Source organism: Babylonia areolata, chromosome 1 (genome assembly GCF_041734735.1).
Source record: "Babylonia areolata isolate BAREFJ2019XMU chromosome 1, ASM4173473v1, whole genome shotgun sequence".
Lineage (NCBI taxonomy): Eukaryota > Metazoa > Mollusca > Gastropoda > Neogastropoda > Buccinidae > Babylonia > Babylonia areolata.
In genome coordinates this window covers 90,951,759-90,975,171 of record NC_134876.1, presented here as the reverse complement: position 1 = coordinate 90,975,171, position 23,413 = coordinate 90,951,759, and the positions used below count along the sequence as shown (strand labels likewise).

Here is a 23,413-nt window from a genome sequence, read left to right as displayed (position 1 = left end):
TCTATTTTATGCTCATTGACAACTATTTTCTAAGGGATTATTGGTCACAGAGGGTAATAATCAATATAAATATCTCTCTCTCTCTCTCTCTCTCTCTCTCTCTCTCTCTCTCTCTCTCTCTCTATATATATATATATATATATATATATATATATATATATATATATATCACTCAAACTACTGAAAGAAATTATGTGTAACCTAAACTTTTCTGAAAGGAAAATGAACACCCTTTACAATTTTGACAATCAGGCATGAGGTCAATTATTTTGCGATGGGATAATTCCTCCACCGAAGCAGATGGAGAACATTTTTGCACAGGTTGTGTCCTGGAGGGACTCAAGAGAGTAATATGAAAATGATGAAAAATGTTTTCCTCCTCACTCACAAAAGTCTGACTTGCTGTTGTTTCTTGTGCAGGTCAGGTGTTCTTAAATTTGGCAAGAATGTGACAAAAAAGTTTAGGAGAAGAAGAAACAGAGGAACAGGCAGAAAGAGGAGGAGAAAGAAGAAACAGAGGGACAGGTAGAAAGAGGAGGAGAAAGAAGAAACACAGGAACAGGTAGAAAGAGGAGGAGAAAGAAGAAACACAGGAACAGGTAGAAAGAGGAGGAGAAAGAAGAAACACAGGAACAGGTAGAAAGAGGAGGAGAAAGAAGAAACAGACGAACAGGCAGAAAGAGGAGGAGAAAGAAGAAACACAGGAACAGGTAGAAAGAGGAGGAGAAAGAAGAAACACAGGAACAGGTAGAAAGACGAGGAGAAAGAAGAAACACAGGAACAGGAAGAAAGAGGAGGAGAAAGAAGAAACAGAGGAACAGGCAGAAAGAGGAGGAGAAAGAAGAAACACAGGAACAGGCAGAAAGAGGAGGAGAAAGAAGAAACACAGGAACAGGTAGAAAGAGGAGGAGAAAGAAGAAACACAGGAACAGGTAGAAAGAGGAGGAGAAAGAAGAAACTCGGGAACAGGTAGAAAGAGGAGGAGAAAGAAGAAACAGAGGAACAGGTAGAAAGAGGAGGAGAAAGAAGAAACACAGGAACAGGAAGAAAGAGGAGGAGAACGAAGAAACACAGGAACAGGTAGAAAGAGGAGGAGAAAGAAGAAACACAGGAACAGGTAGAAAGAGGAGGAGAAAGAACACAGGAACAGGTAGAAAGAGGAGGAGAAAGAAGAAACACAGGAACAGGAAGAAAGAGGAGGAGAAAGAAGAAACACAGGAACAGGTAGAAAGAGGAGGAGAAAGAAGAAACACAGGAACAGGTAGAAAGAGGAGGAGAAAGAAGAAACAGATGAACAGGCAGAAAGAGGAGGAGAAAGAAGAAACAGAGGAACAGGTAGAAAGAGGAGGAGAAAGAAGAAACACAGGAACAGGTAAAAAGACAAGGAGAAAGAAGAAACACAGGAACAGGAAGAAAGAGGAGGAGAAAGAAGAAACACAGGAACAGGTAGAAAGAGGAGGAGAAAGAAGAAACACAGGAACAGGTAGAAAGAGGAGGAGAAAGAAGAAACACAGGAACAGGTAGAAAGAGGAGGAGAAAGAAGAAACAGAGGAACAGGAAGAAAGAGGAGGAGAAAGAAGAAACAGAGGAACAGGTAGAAAGAGGAGGAGAAAGAAGAAACACAGGAACAGGTAGAAAGAGGAGGAGAAAGAAGAAACACAGGAACAGGTAGAAAGAGGAGGAGAAAGAAGAAACAGATGAACAGGCAGAAAGAGGAGGAGAAAGAAGAAACAGAGGAACAGGTAGAAAGAGGAGGAGAAAGAAGAAACACAGGAACAGGTAGAAAGAGGAGGAGAAAGAAGAAACACAGGAACAGGAAGAAAGAGGAGGAGAAAGAAGAAACACAGGAACAGGTAGAAAGAGGAGGAGAAAGAAGAAACACAGGAACAGGTAGAAAGAGGAGGAGAAAGAAGAAACACAGGAACAGGTAGAAAGAGGAGGAGAAAGAAGAAACAGAGGAACAGGAAGAAAGAGGAGGAGAAAGAAGAAACAGAGGAACAGGTAGAAAGAGGAGGAGAAAGAAGAAACACAGGAACAGGTAGAAAGAGGAGGAGAAAGAAGAAACACAGGAACAGGCAGAAAGAGGAGGAGAAAGAAGAAACAGAGGAACAGGTAGAAAGAGGAGGAGAAAGAAGAAACAGAGGAACAGGTAGAAAGAGGAGGAGAAAGAAGAAACAGACGAACAGGTAGAAAGAGGAGGAGAAAGAAGAAACACAGGAACAGGTAGAAAGAGGAGGAGAAAGAAGAAACAGAGGAACAGGTAGAAAGAGGAGGAGAAAGAAGAAACAGAGGAACAGGTAGAAAGAGGAGGAGAAAGAAGAAACAGAGGAACAGGTAGAAAGAGGAGGAGAAAGAAGAAACACAGGAACAGGTAGAAAGAGGAGGAGAAAGAAGAAACAGACGAACAGGCAGAAAGAGGAGGAGAAAGAAGAAACAGAGGAACAGGTAGAAAGAGGAGGAGAAAGAAGAAACACAGGAACAGGTAGAAAGAGGAGGAGAAAGAAGAAACAGAGGAACAGGAAGAAAGAGGAGGAGAAAGAAGAAACACAGGAACAGGTAGAAAGAGGAGGAGAAAGAAGAAACACAGGAACAGGTAGAAAGAGGAGGAGAAAGAAGAAACACAGGAACAGGTAGAAAGAGGAGGAGAAAGAAGAAACAGAGGAACAGGTAGAAAGAGGAGGAGAAAGAAGAAACAGAGGAACAGGTAGAAAGAGGAGGAGAAAGAAGAAACACAGGAACAGGTAGAAAGAGGAGGAGAAAGAAGAAACACAGGAACAGGTAGAAAGAGGAGGAGAAAGAAGAAACAGAGGAACAGGTAGAAAGAGGAGGAGAAAGAAGAAACACAGGAACAGGTAGAAAGAGGAGGAGAAAGAAGAAACACAGGAACAGGTAGAAAGAGGAGGAGAAAGAAGAAACAGAGGAACAGGTAGAAAGAGGAGGAGAAAGAAGAAACAGAGGAACAGGTAGAAAGAGGAGGAGAAAGAAGAAACAGAGGAACAGGTAGAAAGAGGAGGAGAAAGAAGAAACAGAGGAACAGGTAGAAAGAGGAGGAGAAAGAAGAAACAGAGGAACAGGTAGAAAGAGGAGGAGAAAGAAGAAACACAGGAACAGGTAGAAAGAGGAGGAGAAAGAAGAAACAGAGGAACAGGTAGAAAGAGGAGGAGAAAGAAGAAACACAGGAACAGGTAGAAAGAGGAGGAGAAAGAAGAAACACAGGAACAGGTAGAAAGAGGAGGAGAAAGAAGAAACACAGGAACAGGTAGAAAGAGGAGGAGAAAGAAGAAACAGCAGGAACAGGTAGAAAGAGGAGGAGAAAGAAGAAACACAGGAACAGGTAGAAAGAGGAGGAGAAAGAAGAAACACAGGAACAGGTAGAAAGAGGAGGAGAAAGAAGAAACAGAGGAACAGGTAGAAAGAGGAGGAGAAAGAAGAAACACAGGAACAGGTAGAAAGAGGAGGAGAAAGAAGAAACACAGGAACAGGTAGAAAGAGGAGGAGAAAGAAGAAACACAGGAACAGGTAGAAAGAGGAGGAGAAAGAAGAAACAGAGGAACAGGTAGAAAGAGGAGGAGAAAGAAGAAACACAGGAACAGGAAGAAAGAGGAGGAGAAAGAAGAAACACAGGAACAGGTAGAAAGAGGAGGAGAAAGAAGAAACACAGGAACAGGTAGAAAGAGGAGGAGAAAGAAGAAACACAGGAACAGGTAGAAAGAGGAGGAGAAAGAAGAAACACAGGAACAGGTAGAAAGAGGAGGAGAAAGAAGAAACACAGGAACAGGTAGAAAGAGGAGGAGAAAGAAGAAACACAGGAACAGGTAGAAAGAGGAGGAGAAAGAAGAAACACAGGAACAGGTAGAAAGAGGAGGAGAAAGAAGAAACACAGGAACAGGTAGAAAGAGGAGGAGAAAGAAGAAACAGAGGAACAGGTAGAAAGAGGAGGAGAAAGAAGAAACACAGGAACAGGTAGAAAGAGGAGGAGAAAGAAGAAACACAGGAACAGGTAGAAAGAGGAGGAGAAAGAAGAAACACAGGAACAGGTAGAAAGAGGAGGAGAAAGAAGAAACACAGGAACAGGTAGAAAGAGGAGGAGAAAGAAGAAACACAGGAACAGGTAGAAAGAGGAGGAGAAAGAAGAAACACAGGAACAGGTAGAAAGAGGAGGAGAAAGAAGAAACACAGGAACAGGTAGAAAGAGGAGGAGAAAGAAGAAACAGAGGAACAGGTAGAAAGAGGAGGAGAAAGAAGAAACACAGGAACAGGTAGAAAGAGGAGGAGAAAGAAGAAACAGAGGAACAGGTAGAAAGAGGAGGAGAAAGAAGAAACAGAGGAACAGGTAGAAAGAGGAGGAGAAAGAAGAAACACAGGAACAGGTAGAAAGAGGAGGAGAAAGAAGAAACAGACGAACAGGTAGAAAGAGGAGGAGAAAGAAGAAACACAGGAACAGGTAGAAAGAGGAGGAGAAAGAAGAAACAGAGGAACAGGTAGAAAGAGGAGGAGAAAGAAGAAACACAGGAACAGGTAGAAAGAGGAGGAGAAAGAAGAAACAGACGAACAGGTAGAAAGAGGAGGAGAAAGAAGAAACAGAGGAACAGGTAGAAAGAGGAGGAGAAAGAAGAAACACAGGAACAGGAAGAAAGAGGAGGAGAAAGAAGAAACACAGGAACAGGTAGAAAGAGGAGGAGAAAGAAGAAACAGGGAACAGGTAGAAAGAGGAGGAGAAAGAAGAAACACAGGAACAGGTAGAAAGAGAAGGAGAAAGAAGAAACAGAGGAACAGGTAGAAAGAGGAGGACAAAGAAGAAACAGAGGAACAGGTAGAAAGAGGAGAAGAAAGAAGAAACAGACGAACAGGTAGAAAGAGGAGGAGAAAGAAGAAACACAGGAACAGGTAGAAAGACGAGGAGAAAGAAGAAACAGAGGAACAGGTAGAAAGAGGAGGAGAAAGAAGAAACACAGGAACAGGTAGAAAGAGGAGGAGAAAGAAGAAACACAGGAACAGGTAGAAAGAGGAGGAGAAAGAAGAAACACAGGAACAGGAAGAAAGAGGAGGAGAAAGAAGAAACAGAGGAACAGGTAGAAAGAGGAGGAGAAAGAAGAAACACAGGAAACGGTAGAAAGAGGAGGAGAAAGAAGAAACAGAGGGACAGGAAGAAAGAGGAGGAGAAAGAAGAAATAGAGGAACAGGTAGAAAGAGGAGGAGAAAGAAGAAACAGAGGAACAGGTAGAAAGAGGAGGAGAAAGAAGAAACAGAGGAACAGGTAGAAAGATGAGGAGAAAGAAGAAACAGACGAACAGGCAGAAAGAGGAGGAGAAAGAAGAAACAGAGGAACAGGTAGAAAGAGGAGGAGAAAGAAGAAACACAGGAACAGGTAGAAAGACGAGGAGAAAGAAGAAACACAGGAACAGGAAGAAAGAGGAGGAGAAAGAAGAAACACAGGAACAGGTAGAAAGAGGAGGAGAAAGAAGAAACACAGGAACAGGTAGAAAGAGGAGGAGAAAGAAGAAACACAGGAACAGGAAGAAAGAGGAGGAGAAAGAAGAAACACAGGAACAGGTAGAAAGAGGAGGAGAAAGAAGAAACAGAGGAACAGGAAGAAAGAGGAGGAGAAAGAAGAAACAGAGGAACAGGAAGAAAGAGGAGGAGAAAGAAGAAACAGAGGAACAGGTAGAAAGAGGAGGAGAACAGAAGAAACACAGGAACAGGTAGAAAGAGGAGGAGAAAGAAGAAACAGAGGAACAGGTAGAAAGAGGAGGAGAAAGAAGAAACACAGGAACAGGTAGAAAGAGGTGGAGAAAGAAGAAACACAGGAACAGGTAGAAAGAGGAGGAGAAAGAAGAAACACAGGAACAGGTAGAAAGAGGAGGAGAAAGAAGAAACACAGGAAAAGGAAGAAAGAGGAGGAGAAAGAAGAAACACAGGAACAGGTAGAAAGAGGAGGAGAAAGAAGAAACAGAGGAACAGGTAGAAAGAGGAGGAGAAAGAAGAAACACAGGAACAGGTAGAAAGAGGAGGAGAAAGAAGAAACACAGGAACAGGTAGAAAGAGGAGGAGAAAGAAGAAACACAGGAAGAGGTAGAAAGAGGAGGAGAAAGAAGAAACACAGGAACAGGAAGAAAGAGGAGGAGAAAGAAGAAACAGAGGAACAGGTAGAAAGAGGAGGAGAAAGAAGAAACACAGGAACAGGTAGAAAGAGGAGGAGAAAGAAGAAACACAGGAACAGGTAGAAAGAGGAGGAGAAAGAAGAAACAGAGGAACAGGTAGAAAGAGGAGGAGAAAGAAGAAACACAGGAACAGGTAGAAAGAGGAGGAGAAAGAAGAAACAGACGAACAGGCAGAAAGAGGAGGAGAAAGAAGAAACAGAGGAACAGGTAGAAAGAGGAGGAGAAAGAAGAAACAGAGGAACAGGTAGAAAGAGGAGGAGAAAGAAGAAACACAGGAACAGGTAGAAAGAGGAGGAGAAAGAAGAAACAAACGAACAGGCAGAAAGAGGAGGAGAAAGAAGAAACAGAGGAACAGGTAGAAAGAGGAGGAGAAAGAAGAAACACAGGAACAGGTAGAAAGAGGAGGAGAAAGAAGAAACACAGGAACAGGTAGAAAGAGGAGGAGAAAGAAGAAACAGATGAACAGGCAGAAAGAGGAGGAGAAAGAAGAAACACAGGAACAGATAGAAAGAGGAGAAAGAAGAAACACAGGAACAGGTAGAAAGACGAGGAGAAAGAAGAAACAGAGGAACAGGTAGAAAGAGGAGGAGAAAGAAGAAACAGAGGAACAGGTAGAAAGAGGAGGAGAAAGAAGAAACACAGGAACAGGTAGAAAGAGGAGGAGAAAGAAGAAACATAGGAAACGGTAGAAAGAGGAGGAGAAAGAAGAAACAGAGGGACAGGAAGAAAGAGGAGGAGAAAGAAGAAATAGAGGAACAGGTAGAAAGAGGAGGAGAAAGAAGAAACAGAGGAACAGGTAGAAAGAGGAGGAGAAAGAAGAAACACAGGAACAGGTAGAAAGAGGAGGAGAAAGAAGAAACACAGGAACAGGTAGAAAGAGGAGGAGAAAGAAGAAACAGACGAACAGGCAGAAAGAGGAGGAGAAAGAAGAAACAGAGGAACAGGTAGAAAGAGGAGGAGAAAGAAGAAACACAGGAACAGGTAAAAAGACAAGGAGAAAGAAGAAACACAGGAACAGGAAGAAAGAGGAGGAGAAAGAAGAAACACAGGAACAGGTAGAAAGAGGAGGAGAAAGAAGAAACACAGGAACAGGTAGAAAGAGGAGGAGAAAGAAGAAACAGAGGAACAGGAAGAAAGAGGAGGAGAAAGAAGAAACACAGGAACAGGTAGAAAGAGGAGGAGAAAGAAGAAACACAGGAACAGGTAGAAAGAGGAGGAGAAAGAAGAAACAGAGGAACAGGAAGAAAGAGGAGGAGAAAGAAGAAACACAGGAACAGGTAGAAAGAGGAGAAGAAAGAAGAAACACAGGAACAGGTAGAAAGAGGAGGAGAAAGAAGAAACTCGGGAACAGGTAGAAAGAGGAGGAGAAAGAAGAAACAGAGGAACAGGTAGAAAGAGGAGGAGAAAGAAGAAACACAGGAACAGGAAGAAAGAGGAGGAGAACGAAGAAACACAGGAACAGGTAGAAAGAGGAGGAGAAAGAAGAAACAGAGGAACAGGTAGAAAGAGGAGGAGAAAGAAGAAACACAGGAACAGGTAGAAAGAGGAGGAGAAAGAAGAAACAGAGGAACAGGTAGAAAGAGGAGGAGAAAGAAGAAACAGAGGAACAGATAGAAAGAGGAGGAGAAAGAAGAAACACAGGAACAGGTAGAAAGAGGAGGAGAAAGAAGAAACACAGGAACAGGTAGAAAGAGGAGGAGAAAGAAGAAACACAGGAACAGGAAGAAAGAGGAGGAGAAAGAAGAAACACAGGAACAGGTAGAAAGAGGAGGAGAAAGAAGAAACAGAGGAACAGGTAGAAAGAGGAGGAGAAAGAAGAAACACAGGAACAGGAATAAAGAGGAGGAGAAAGAAGAAACACAGGAACAGGTAGAAAGAGGAGGAGAAAGAAGAAACACAGGAACAGGTAGAAAGAGGAGGAGAAAGAAGAAACACAGGAACAGGAAGAAAGAGGAGGAGAAAGAAGAAACACAGGAACAGGTAGAAAGAGGAGGAGAAAGAAGAAACACAGGAACAGGTAGAAAGAGGAGGAGAAAGAAGAAACACAGGAACAGGTAGAAAGAGGAGGAGAAAGAAGAAACAGAGGAACAGGTAGAAAGAGGAGGAGAAAGGAGAAACACAGGAACAGGTAGAAAGAGGAGGAGAAAGAAGAAACACAGGAACAGGTAGAAAGAGGAGGAGAAAGAAGAAACAGAGGAACAGGTAGAAAGAGGAGGAGAAAGAAGAAACAGAGGAACAGGTAGAAAGAGGAGGAGAAAGAAGAAACACAGGAACAGGTAGAAAGAGGAGGAGAAAGAAGAAACAGACGAACAGGCAGAAAGAGGAGGAGAAAGAAGAAACAGAGGAACAGGTAGAAAGAGGAGGAGAAAGAAGAAACACAGGAACAGGTAGAAAGAGGAGGAGAAAGAAGAAACACAGGAACAGGTAGAAAGAGGAGGAGAAAGAAGAAACACAGGAACAGGTAGAAAGAGGAGGAGAAAGAAGAAACACAGGAACAGGTAGAAAGAGGAGGAGAAAGAAGAAACACAGGAACAGGTAGAAAGAGGAGGAGAAAGAAGAAACACAGGAACAGGTAGAAAGAGGAGGAGAAAGAAGAAACACAGGAACAGGTAGAAAGAGGAGGAGAAAGAAGAAACACAGGAACAGGTAGAAAGAGGAGGAGAAAGAAGAAACACGGGAACAGGTAGAAAGAGGAGGAGAAAGAAGAAACACAGGAACAGGAAGAAAGAGGAGGAGAAAGAAGAAACAGAGGAACAGGTAGAAAGAGGAGGAGAAAGAAGAAACACAGGAACAGGTAGAAAGAGGAGGAGAAAGAAGAAACAGAGGAACAGGTAGAAAGAGGAGGAGAAAGAAGAAACACAGGAACAGGTAGAAAGAGGAGGAGAAAGAAGAAACAGACGAACAGGCAGAAAGAGGAGGAGAAAGAAGAAACAGAGGAACAGGTAGAAAGAGGAGGAGAAAGAAGAAACAGAGGAACAGGTAGAAAGAGGAGGAGAAAGAAGAAACACAGGAACAGGTAGAAAGAGGAGGAGAAAGAAGAAACAGACGAACAGGCAGAAATAGGAGGAGAAAGAAGAAACAGAGGAACAGGTAGAAAGAGGAGGAGAAAGAAGAAACACAGGAACAGGTAGAAAGAGGAGGAGAAAGAAGAAACACAGGAACAGGTAGAAAGAGGAGGAGAAAGAAGAAACAGAGGAAGAAGGGGTGGCAGAAAGAGGAGGAGATGGTGAGGTGGCATTTTCAATATAATACAATATCTCTGACTGCTACCATTCGTATCACAGCGGTCCACATACAAATGCCATTCTTAACATAACTGATAGACAGAAATGTGTGTCACATGACAGTACAGAGTAAACTTACAACAGCTGTGAGTTTCATGTCCTAGTGTATGGCGAGGCAAATCTTTAAAACAGCTGTAAGTTTCACATTGGGGTGGATGACACAGCAAAATCTACACCAGCTTTGAGCTTCATACTGTAGTCAAAGACACAGCACAACTTACAACAGCTATGAGTTTCATGTCCTAGTGTATGGCGAGGCAAAAACTTTAAAACAGCTGTAAGTTTCACATTGGGATGGATGACACAGCAAAATCTGCATCAGCTTTGAGCTTCATACTGTAGTCAAAGACACAGCACAACTTACAACAGCTATGAGTTTCATGTCCTAGTGTATGGCGAGGCAAAAACTTTAAAACAGCTGTAAGTTTCACACTGGGGTGGATGACACAGCAAAATCTACACCAGCTTTGAGCTTCATACTGTAGTCAAAGACACAGCACAACCTACAACAGCTATGAGTTTCATGTCCTAGTGTATGGCGAGGCAAAAACTTTAAAACAGCTGTAAGTTTCACACTGGGGTGGATGACACAGCAAAATCTACACCAGCTTTGAGCTTCATACTGTAGTCAAAGACACAGCACAACTTACAACAGCTATGAGTTTCATGTTGTAGGCAGCATCACTTTCATAGTCCAGGTACTGCGGGTCCTTCACATATATGCGTACGCTGTAATTTCCCTCTTTCTGTGGATTTGTCAGCTCATACTCCACGTCAAACAGCTCGCAAGGGGATGGATTCTTTACAGACACACCACACATGAATCATGTTAGACACTGCTGCTATCATCATCGTAATAGCATGCTGATGGTGCAAACACTTTTTGGTTTAGCGGTACACGGGTGGAAAGGCAACGTCCAGAGAATCTGCAGCATAATGCAGTTGATCAAGAGATAATGTGTCAACATCATTCTGAAAGTTTCCCATTATTTCACATGACTGATTTGTTCTTGAGCATATCATTCTATAGTCCTCTTTTTTTTTCTTTTTTTTTTTGGCTGGCTTTTTAAAGGAATGTGTTGATGTGAGCATGTTTGTGTATGTATGCATGTGGGTTGTGTGCATGTCTAATGTGGGGTGCTGTGGTGTGTGAGTGTGTGTGCTTGGATGTGTGCATGCATGTGTGCATGCATGTTTGTGTGCACGCATGTGCATGCATATGTGCCTGAGTGTGCTTATGCGTGTGTGTGTGTGTGTGTGTGTGCATACATGTCGTGTGTGCATGTGCATGCATGTGAGTGTTCATATGTGTGTGTGTGTGTGTGTGTGTGTGTGTGTGTGTGTGTGTGTGTGTGTGTGAGTGCATGTGTGTGAGTGCATGTGCATGGTAAGTGTGCTTATGTGTGTGTGCATGGTAAGTGTGCTTATGTGTGTGTGTGTGCATGCATGTGTGTGTGCATATGCAGAGTGTATGCCTACGCATGCATGCATGTGTCCATGTGTGTGTGAGTGTGTGTGTGCACATACGTGTATGTCCATGTGTGCGCAGAGACTCAACTCCTATGTCCTAAGCCTATTCCCCCCCAGAATCCTCATACCCACCCCCACATGCTAGCTCTGGCCTCATGCAAACGTTTCCTGTCCCCTCCTTTCAATGACCAAGTAGAACACAAAGTTAACAACAACAACAACAACAACAACAAAAAAGATCAAGAAAATCCTGTACAATTTAGGATGGTTCATTGCTTCTCTCCAACAACCACCACAACCTTCCTGTCAGTCAAATAGTTTCACCTCCTAATTACTTACTGGAGGTGTACAGACGAATTTCACAGATACAATGGCATTGGTCCCTGTGTCGCTGTCTGACACAGTGATAGTCCCATTGAGAACATAGCCCCGGGCAGCACTCTGAAAAAAATTACACAGTTCATGATTTTTTTCAAAACATATAGTCAGATCATGTCAGCACACACACTCACACACACACACACACACACACAAACACACACACACACAATCATACATACAATCACAAACAGAGAAAAATGAAAACTTTTTTGCCTCAAGAAATTACTGAACATGTGTTACCAGTTTCAAATGTTACCAGTTTCAAATGGCTTTTTTTTTTCTTTTCTTTTTTTAAGTTATGTATTTTGAAATGTTCTTTATTGAAGTTAGCTGGTTATGTGTTAAATAGTCCAGTTGGTTGTTTATTGTAGGTCTCCACATCATCCTCTTTTCAAATAATAATCTAGAGAAGTATTGCATACAATATTTGATTATTGATGAATTTCCTGTCCTAATCCCGCTTCCCCCGTTCCCCTTCTCACACACTCCCACGTTCACTCGTATATACGCGAGTGGGCTTTTACGTGTATGACCGTTTTTAACCCGCCATATAGGCAGCCATACTCCGCTTTCGGGGGGTGTGCATGCTGGGTATGTTCTTGTTTCCATAACGCACCGAACGCTGACATGGATTACAGGATCTTTAACGTGCGTTATTTGATCTTCTGCTTGTGTATACACACAAAGGGGGTTCAGGCACTAGCAGGTCTGCACATATGTTGACCTGGGAGATCGTAAAAATCTCCACCCTTTAACCACCAGGCGCACTCAACGTGATTCAAACCTGGGACCCTCAGATTGAAAGTCCAACGCTTTAACCACTCGGCTATTGCGCCCATCACTCTCTTCCAATATTATGTTTTTCTTTCTCTAATCACTGACACTCACCCTCTCCATTTTACATTTTGTACTCTTATCTTTCCACATTCTGTTCTCTCTCTCTCTTTTCCTTCCACAGTCCCCCCACCCCACCCCCATGCCCCCCCTCCCCTCCACTTCAGCCGCCCCCTTTTCAGTTGAATATTTCTTCCCCTGCCATTGATTTTCACAAATGATGATTTCTAATCTGTGATAATAATAATCATCATTGTGATAGAAATAATGATAACACAAATAATAATAACAATCATATGATTCTTCTTCTTCTTCTTCTGCGTTCACTCGTATGCACACGAGTGGGCTTTTACGTGTATGACCGTTTTTAACCCGCCATGTAGGCAGCCATACTCCATTTTCGGGGGTGTGCATGCTGGGTATGTTCTTTTTCCATAACGCACCGAACGCTGACATGGATTACAGGATCTTTAACGTGCGTTATTTGATCTTCTGCTTGTGTATACACACAAAGGGGGTTCAGGCACTAGCAGGTCTGCACATATGTTGACCTGGGAGATCGTAAAAAATCTCCACCCTTTAAGCACCAGGCGCACTCAACGTGATTCAAACCTGGGACCCTCAGACTGAAAGTCCAACGCTTTAACCACTCGGCTATTGCACCCATCACTCTCTTCCAATATTATGTTTTTCTTTCTCTAATCACTGACACTCACCCTCTCCATTTTACATTTTGTACTCTTATCTTTCCACATTCTGTTCTCTCTCTCTCTTTTCCTTCCACAGTCCCCCCACCCCACCCCCATGCCCCCCTCCCCTCCACTTCAGCCGCCCCCTTTTCAGTTGAATATTTCTTCCCTGCCATTGATTTTCACAAAAGAAGAATAAATCATATGATTCTTCTTCTTCTTCTTCTGCGTTCACTCGTATGCACACGAGTGGGCTTTTACGTGTATGACCGTTTTTAACCCGCCATGTAGGCAGCCATACTCCATTTTCGGGGGTGTGCATGCTGGGTATGTTCTTTTTCCATAACGCACCGAACGCTGACATGGATTACAGGATCTTTAACGTGCGTTATTTGATCTTCTGCTTGTGTATACACACAAAGGGGGTTCAGGCACTAGCAGGTCTGCACATATGTTGACCTGGGAGATCGTAAAAATCTCCACCCTTTAAGCACCAGGCGCACTCAACGTGATTCAAACCTGGGACCCTCAGACTGAAAGTCCAACGCTTTAACCACTCGGCTATTGCGCCCATCACTCTCTTCCAATATTATGTTTTTCTTTCTCTAATCACTGACACTCACCCTCTCCATTTTACATTTTGTACTCTTATCTTTCCACATTCTGTTCTCTCTCTCTCTTTTCCTTCCACAGTCCCCCCACCCCACCCCCATGCCCCCCATCCCCTCCACTTCAGCCGCCCCCTTTTCAGTTGAATATTTCTTCCCCTGCCATTGATTTTCACAAATGATGATTTCTAATCTGTGATAATAATAATCATCATTGTGATAGAAATAATGATAACACAAATAATAATAACAATCATATGATTCATTTTCAGTCTAATATCATCATCTTAGATGAATAAACTATAAATAAATAAATGAAGAATCACAAACTCAATCACACAAAGACAAAAAAACCAGGAAACTGCAAATCTGTTGCTCCAACTGATTGTTTATGGAAGAGACTGAAATGGATATATTTATCATTCCCATGTAATTTTGTGCCAATGGGATGTTTTACTTAGACAATGAGATGATTTGTTTGGCTGCAGTGGAAATACACATAAGTGGTTTGTGGCCTGTGAAATTCGGGATACATACACACACAGCCAAGTCTGTGTAATAAATACAAGGAATGCTAGTAAACCTTGGTTTATTGTCTCATCTGAATGACTAGCATCCAGACCACCACTCAAAGTCTAGAGGACAGGGAGCAAATACTGAAGAGCATATGATCTGATGCCATGTGCTCAGATTCTGTCACTTCCTACTCCTAGGCAGATGTGTTATCACTAGGCCACAACAACACTTGCGTATGTGTTCCAGATGTGCTGTTTATTAAGTTTCTGTGACAAGTGATCAAAATCACTCCAGGTGGGTCTTTGGTGTTGGCAGATTCACTGGGGGACTGTCACTTGGGGGATGTGGTAGCAGTCTCCACACTGTCTAGCTCCATGACTAAGCCATTATTGTCATTGGTAGGGGGCTTAGGAGGTGGTGTCCTAATCACTTTAAATCAGAACAGGCACAACAGAACACCACTGAGGTGACTCAGCAGCAGTGCAGGGTCTCCTCTGGTGTGTGGCCTCCTGGTGGCCTAACATCAATAGTCCCCTGTCGACTGCCGACACTGAGACCGCGACAAATAAAAACCAGGTGTGGCTGTGTATGGGGGATTTGGAATGAGTGGCATGGGAGGGATGCCACTGAAAACCGCAAAGATCATGGAACAGCAAAAAACAAAAAAACAAAAACCACTCCAGATTATCATGCTTGTGGTATGAGGACAGAATCAGTGCCTCCACTCCATCCTGTACTTGTCCACTACACTACCCTGTCCCTTTTCCAGCTCACTCCACTCCTTCCACCTTTTTACTTCACAGGAAACAAGGAAAACCCAGTGTGGCATGGGCTGGCACTGGGACAGACTTGCACGGTCATGTCATGCCATTTGTATGATGGATGTATGAACGGGTCATTTAATCACTGTATACACATCACTGTGATTCTAAACAGCAACAAAAAACAATGACAACAAAGGCAACGATCAACACCAGGAGAATATTGCTTACCTCTGACACATTGAACGTGAACCCATTTGGGGAATTGATTGAGAACACTGGAGTTTGGTCATTCTGATCAAGCACTGTCAAAACATAATCTGCACGCTGGAAAAAGAAAAGAGAGAAAAGATTATGACAGATACAATACACACTTTAAAGAACTTGATACTCATCATGTCACTTCCATACTCTTTTTGTTCATATTATCAAATGAAAATTATACAAATTGTGGTATTCTTAGAATGTGACAAAATAACAACAGAGACTAATTCGGTATGACTTTCAAATGATAATACAAACAAAAATCATACACACATGTAATATCTTAATGACACATTCTCTTTCAACACCAGGTCAAAGATATCTGAATCCAAAGAAAATTGGTCAATGAGTATGAATGCGCTACTCAGCACATCAGTTATAAAATCAGTACAATGCAGTTATTATTAGAATATAAATCAGTGCAATGAAATTATTATTGGAACAACCACAATAAAACGCATTGCCTTAGTGATACATGACAATCATTCTAGAAAGCAACTCGACCTCATTAATTCATTCAGCCCTGCACTTGACTACTGCCAGGTCATCAGAATTTGTTTCATTTAAATGGTTTTCATGTTCCTACATATGCACAAACCACAAGCAAAGAGAACTAACTTCTACAGTGCTTCCGGCTTGTCCACATGTGTTGATTTTGAGGTGAAAAAATAGTTGATTTTAGCATAATTTCTTCAGCTTTCCACATCAATATGTAAAGGAACCCTGCAGTGACTTTAAATTCCCAGGGCTGAATGGTTAAACGGTCTCAATGTATGGAATGGATACACCCTTTTAGCAACTAGCTGGTGTTCTACTGCTGTGGCTGGGTTGAACACCACCTTCCCTGTTGTTGGCAGTCTTCACATTCATCAAAGCAATTAAATGGCTGTAGTGTTTGTATATATTTATCTCAAACTTACCTTAACAGAAGATAAGACTAGTGGAAAAAAGGTGGTGATATGAACATGGGTGGAAAGGTGAAGTAGAAGAAGTAGCAATGGTAAATACTACTGATGAAGTTGAAGAAGATGACGTAATAATTATACATACACTCTGGGATTTGATGTTTCCATATATATCAAGATCGGAACAACGAAAGCCGACAATGTAGGGCTCATTTGTGGAACTTGCAGAGTTTCCAGTTTCCTGAAATCAAAAGCCAGAATACTAAATGCATGAATATTCAAGTGAATAATGTTATATGCAAAAGTGAATTTCATTGGATGAACCATTGCTAAGCTGCTACAGAAGGGAGAGACCCTGCCAAGTGCCACAACTGGAAGAGACAATGCATCACTCTCACTAATTCACAAGATCTTCAGCCCCATCAACTTCAAAGGCTCTCAGCATTGGTGAAGGACATTCTTTGACAAGAACAGACAGGCTTTAAAAAAAAGAAAATCCTGCATTAACCAGATTTTCACCCTCAGATCCTTGAACACTCACATGCATGGAATGGGACACAGTATGTAGTGTTTGTTGATTGTGAAGAAAAAAATTGACAGCCTCTGCAAAAATTCCCTGTTCGAAAGACTGGTTCAGTCTAATTCACAAAAGCGCATTTGCTTCATATTTCTGATGCTAAATTTCATGGCTAAGTGATAAAAGAGAAGACAAATCTGCAAACACTTCACAGAAATATCAAAATAGTGGTTGATTGAAATAAAATCATCAAAACTTTTGCCATTGTATAATTCTTCAATAAAGTGCCTTTTTTCCTGGTTCACTTCACTGCACTAAAACATGGCAGTTCAGTACTGATTGACAAAATCTAAAAATGAGAGTGTGGTCAAAAATCCTGCTCCAAGTTGCTGCTGTCTTGTCTTTACTTTTTCCCTTTACTTCTTTTTTTTTTTTTTTTTTTTTTTTTGCTTCTTCAATTATTGATCTGGTTTTTTTTTTATAACACGCAACTATGGCTGTGCAATGATCTACAGTAAATATGAGCCTGTAAATTGATTATATATTTGTGCACAAATTGCAGAAAACATGTACACATAAAATATATCTAAATGTCTCCATCTGTGTTTGTACTCAAAAGATACAATGCAATACACAATAACCCAAAAATCTACATGGTGTCATCAGAGTCAGTCTGTCTTTACCTCTCTGTCCAAGTCTCCAACCACGGTCACAGATCCATCACGGCTGTCAACTTCTATATACTTGTTATCCGCGATTGAGTATTGAATCGGATCATTATCCTCATCAACGCACGAGATACTTCCAAGGACTGTACCTGAAAGAACACAGCTGAAATGATAATTTGCTGTTCATACATAAACAAAACAAAAAGTGCACATAATATTCAGACAGCAAGATTTTCAACTCAGCATGTTTAAAAAGTATTACCATTAGTTAGTAACTTCAGTTTTTCTTTTTTTGTGTGTATGTCCATATGTTTCATGTGGTCAGTAAGGTAATGTATGTGTTTGCATGTGTGTCTATGTGTGTATGAGCACACGCGCATGTGTGTGTGTGTGTGCGTGTATGTGTGTGCATGTGTGTGCGTGTGTGTGTGCGTGTGTGTGTGTGTGTGTGTGTGTGTGTGTGTGCATAATTATGCATGCATGATATTTGATTTGCTGGACAGTGTGTGCTACAAAATGGCTCTCAAGTCTGTGTGTTATAAATCTGTTTAATCAATTTGGAGTATGTCTGCTACATACTTACCTATTACTAGTTATTTTTATATAATGTTGTGTTCATTGAAAAGAGATGTGCATTCAGTTTTCTAATGATAGAAGTTTGAAAACTCGAATTACTCTATGTAAAAAGAAAGAAAAGAAAAGCAAATGGGGATGGACAGTAGTGGTAATGGTGGCATGATGTTGTTACCCCAAACCCCATTGCCATCAATAGTCAGAATGTTGTATTCATGTGCATGTTAGTCAGAACACACACATGCACACAGGCACACACACATGCACACACACACGCACACTGGCAAGCACAAAATAACTTACCTCTGGGGGTATTTTCTTCAACTCCTTGCTCTTCCAACTTTTGAGACAAGTCTTGTACAAAATATGGAATTCTGTCTGAAAGATCAAATTCATATGCACACACACACACACACACACACACACACACACACACACACACACGAAATAAAAACTGCCATTTGCATGTTTCCATGCATACATATATATCCAAATATATATGTGCATATTTGCATGCTTCTGGTTCCATCTATTCATACATAATACATGGAAAACATACATAGATGAACACATGAATATATATATATATATATATATATATATATATATATATATATATATATATATACATACATGAACATATATATATATATATATATATATATATATATATATACACATACATACATACATACATAGATACATACACATACAGACATACATGTATACTTATGTACACACACAGATACAGACAGACACAAACACAAACACACACACACACACACACACACAAACAGTGACACACACATGTGCAAATACATGCAAATATATAAACATACTAAGAAGAGAATGTACTTTCACACTGAATCTTGAAATAAATCAATCCACTACCTGTCCCCTTCCATCAGACCAGACAGATGGAATGACAGAGACAATAGAACAAATGTCACTTGCTGACTTTGTCATTGTCTTTGAAGCATGTTTAAAAAAAAAAAAAAAAAAAAAAAAAAGCCTAAGAAATCATGCAATATAAAAATGATTATTCTCAAGGTAGACAACACATAGAGGTGGCCCCTCAATCTTTATACATACTGTTTTCTTAACTGTTGTCTTTTACATGAAAACTATCAAAGGAAAAGAGTTTTGTCTTTGCAAGTGTGTCTGATGTTCATAGCAGGCTTCTTTACGAATGTGTTCTTCCTCATTTTTCATAACCATTTGTGCATTTTTCAACACATCAATTATGCTTAAACCGGGTGATTTCATTACTAGTTGAGATATTTTACACTCAACAAACAAGCACAACCACACAGTCAGTGCAAAATATCTGCCTTTCATATAAATTGATGTGCATAGCCTGTGTGCAATGACCCCAAATCAAATCCCAAACATACATGCTTCAATGACTCTGTACAAGTTTTGTTACTTCAAACCAACAGAAAAGTGCAGAGGTCTAACACACAGAAGCATGTATACTTATAACTTACTAACATATTATCTAAAAATGTGGTTAATCTACTAACATTATTTCAAAATGTAATTTAAACTGTGTTAAAATACACACACACACACACACACACACACACACACACATATATATATATATATATATATATATATATATGAATAAGTAATCATTTGTGAGATCAGTGAAATGTAAACCAGTAACAGTAAACTGAAGACTTACTCTGAAGTGAAGGCCCGATCAGTGCTGAAAACACAAAAGCACATGTGCATGAGTGCACAGCATATACACACACATGCGCATGTGTGCACACACGCGCGCGCGTGCACACACACACACACACACACATTTATCAAAAAACAAAAACAACAACAAACAAATCTATGAATAAATACACAAATAAATGAGATAGAACACATATTACATCAGGTTCACAAGAGCCCTGCTTACCATTTTAAGTAATATGGTTTGAGACAAAAGACAAAAATGGTTTGAGACGAAAGACTATAAATATGATGGGTGCAAGGAACAGTCTCATTCAAGAGGAGCCAAGAGAGGACACATACCAAAGGTCCATCAACAATGTATCGCTGGAAAAGGATGGCCTAGATAACATACATATCTGAGGATCATCTTCAAACTGAATCTGGCGAGCTCTACTTAAAAATAGGCAAGGCATGCTAATGAACATAAAACAAAGGGCAAACAATATACTTGCAGAATGCTATTCAGCTTTTGTTACAGACTTTCAGAAGGCTGCTCTTAGTAGCTTCCTTAGGTGAAACAAGTGTTGTTCTTAACACAGGTTGTATAGAACCAAGGTGCGCTTGCCCCTCCCCAGCTCCACCATCTCCAACCCTGAGTGGGTGTGTCCGGAACAGAGGAGGGAGAAATCAGGTGTTGCCAAACCTTCTATGGCCTCACCGTATAGCTTCAGTGGCATTTCCCTGATCACTCATTCTAAATCTTCCATACATCCATACATAGCCCCATTCTGTTCTGGCCCTGCCTGTCCACAGGAATCTATCCACTTCAGGTCACCACTGGGCCGCCAGTCAGAGGAGACAGCTGAATCACATCCGTGGTGTTCAGTTCTGATTCAACACATGCAGAAAGCCAAAGGCTTACATGCCCCTCCTTAGACAATAACTGCTTCATTGTGGAGCCTGAATGAACGTGTCTTCTCCATAACAGTGATTTCCACAAAACCCCACAATTTACCTCCCGACAAACCTGGTGAAACCAAAAACTATCACTGAACTCACCAAAGGAATGGATGTGGAGAGGATATTTGGACAATCCCAATAAAAATGAGTGATTTCTTGAATACACTTGGAGGACATTCACATTAGAGATCTGCAACGGTGTGTGTGTGTGTGTGAGAGAGAGAGAGAGAGAGAGAGAGAGAGAGAGAGTGAGTGTTTGAGTGCATGCGTGTTTGCATGCGTGTGTGCGTGCGTGCGTGCGTGCGTGCGTGCGTGTGTGTGTGTGTGTGTGTGAGAGAGCGTGGCTGTGTGTTTGTCTGTCTGCCTGAGTATGAGAATTAGAGGTCATTGTGTTTGTGTCCATCTGTCTGCGCATGAGAATGAGTCAGAAACGGGCCTTAGTTAAGCAACACAAGAATACTTTCAGTTCTAAGAGGCATACATGAAGAAATCATAAAATGCTCAATGCCAATAACAAGATAATTTCTTTCATTATAATCATGATGAATGCTGGAAATAACGCCAAAAAAAAAAAAAAAAAACGAATTTGCTTTAACATGCACACTACAAGTCCACTTCAGCAATCTCATTGCTTCTGTCTTAACTTACCACTGAGCACTGCCAAGCAGAGAAGTGACCACATGGTTTGGCACCGCAGTTGTTGTCCTACAATGACCAGAAGATTGAAAATATGTATACATTATATATTTATGCAGTATCAAAAGCCATGCCAAGTGTGCACTGTTATCTACAACAAAAACCACACACACACACATGTACACACACACACACACACACACACACACACACACATACATGTACACACACAACAAAGTGTCACACACATATACACCCACAACAATGTGTCAGTCTCACTAACACCCAGGCCCAACTCTCTACGACAAGTACACTCACCCCCACCCTCTGCATACACACAAATACAAATATATTCACACTCTCACACCCACCTTAACTCTACACACACAGAGTAACACACACACACACACACACACAAATACATACATGTATAAACACACAAGTTGCATATCACAGAGGTACATTAAATTTGTGTGTGTGTGGGTTTTTTTGTTTTGTTTTTTTAATAGGACAGATTGACAAGATTGTTTGCATGGCTAGTTGGGTGGGGTTGCTTGTTCATTTGTTTTTAGATGTCAACGTTATATTCCATTTGATTAACAAAAACTGCCTGTAATCTCCAAAACTGATCTCGTGTGTCATGTAGAGTATATTATGATCTTTCCAGCTCTTCTATTAGTAACCATTAATATTTGCTCTGATCAGTATAGTCAAATCGTACATTTAGTCTCTCTCTCTCTCTCTCTCTCTCTCTCTCTCTCTCTATATATATATATATATATATATATATATAAAATTTAAAAAAATCTTCATGTCTCCATTTCCCACTGAACTTTGACATGGATTACAGTACCTTAAACACACATATTTCATATCCTACACATACTCGATCAGGGTTTGGACACCAGCTGGTCTGTATATATCAATCTGTTGTCCAGGGATAATGGAAATATCTGCACCTTAACCCAATATGTGCTAACACTGCAATTGAACCCTAAAGCCTTGGATTAAGATCTGACTGCTCTGATCAGTCTGTTGGCCTGTAAATAATGGTGGGCACTATAGAAATGCATTCAATAAGTTTGTAGCACAAACAATATATATTGAGATGGATGACCACATGTGATTTTTTTTTTTTTTTTAATTGTGCATCATATGTTTGAACCAAAGTGAAGTCACATTGAAAACACAGAAGCAATTTGTCATTCAAATTATAGAATAGAACATGAGGATGAATTTTCCGTTTCTGGTACTGCAACCACTGATTTTTATTTGTTGCTTCTAACCAAGATAATCAGTATCACTGAGGATCATCATGGCAACAACATAAGTATGCCCACATCATTGGGATACTAACAAGAACATTATGAAAAAAAATAATGAAATTAATCTACACTACTGCTGTGTCCCGATGAGGGATACTTTTTTTTTTTTTTAAATTGTGCATCATATGTTTGAACCAAAGTGAAGTCACATTGAAAACACAGAAGCAATTAGCCTAGTCACTAAAATCATATAATAGAACATGAAATGAATTTTCCGTTCCTGGTACTGCAACCACTGATTTTTATTTGTTGCTACTAACCAAGATAATCAGTATCACTGAGGATCATCATGGCAACAACATAAGTATGCCCACATCATTGGGATACCAACAAGAACATTATGAAAAAAATAATGAAATTAATCTACACTTCTACTGTGTCCCGATGAGGGATACAAAATTTGGTACGAAATCGGAAAATAAATTCCCACATTCCCTGTGGTATATTCTGACTCCTATACTGTTTTTGTGGTGATTACTGTTATGGTTAAGCATTAACAAAGTAGATTGAAAAATCAATAAACTTACCCCCTCTTCGTGCACTCGCTGTTCACACACAGGAGTACCGATCCGACAGTATCAACATGCGTTCTCACCCAGCCGACACACCTAGTCCCGTCCCTGCCTAGCCAGGCCACTGCGATTGTTTTTGATTCATGCTTCCATACCGGTTTGACAAGTTCTAAAATTAGAACTCGCGGTGGCCATGTGTGGGTCAACTTTCGTTTACGGATCGGTTATTACAAAAGCTAAAATGTGCGCGCGCTTTCTCTGATAAATAGAAAACAGTATGCACATATCTCATGCTCTCTCTCCTTCTCCAGTGTCCCTCTTTCTGTTTACCGGTTTGTCCATCGGTCTGTCTACCAAACTGTCTGTCTATCTGCCCCGCCAGTATCTCCATCTCTCTCCCTCCCCCTCTGTCTCTCCCTCCATCTCTGTCTCTTTTTCTCTCTCTCTCCTTCCCGATTTCTGTGTCTGTTTCACCACCAATCTCTGTCTCCGAGTCGGTGTCTCTCTGTCTCTCTGTAACTCACTGAGGGGGAGGGAGGGTGGGCGTGGGTGGGTGCGTGGGGAGGGCGGCGAGAGTGGAGAGAGAAAAGAAGAAAAGATGAAATGAGAGACACAGACAGACAGACGGACTGATAAATCGACTGAGGAGAGAGAGAGAGAGAGAGAGAGAGAGAGTGG

The 23,413-nt window shown here is 41.1% G+C and overlaps 1 protein-coding gene across 1 annotated transcript in view; it reads right to left on the bottom strand.

The window, feature by feature from the left end:
- Positions 1-22,882, bottom strand: part of LOC143289166 (cadherin-87A-like) — a 77,749-nt gene extending 54,867 nt beyond the window's left edge. The window contains exons 1-9 of the mRNA XM_076598092.1: positions 22,751-22,882; positions 20,911-20,967; positions 19,319-19,342; positions 17,935-18,009; positions 17,074-17,207; positions 16,019-16,114; positions 14,936-15,031; positions 11,255-11,356; positions 10,096-10,245 (exon numbers count right to left, since the gene is read on the bottom strand). Of these exons, the coding sequence (XP_076454207.1) occupies positions 10,096-10,245; positions 11,255-11,356; positions 14,936-15,031; positions 16,019-16,114; positions 17,074-17,207; positions 17,935-18,009; positions 19,319-19,342; positions 20,911-20,944 (711 nt within the window). The 5' untranslated portion in view covers positions 20,945-20,967; positions 22,751-22,882. The remainder of the gene's footprint in view (positions 1-10,095; positions 10,246-11,254; positions 11,357-14,935; positions 15,032-16,018; positions 16,115-17,073; positions 17,208-17,934; positions 18,010-19,318; positions 19,343-20,910; positions 20,968-22,750) is intronic.
- Between the last annotated feature and the right edge of the window lie 531 nt (positions 22,883-23,413).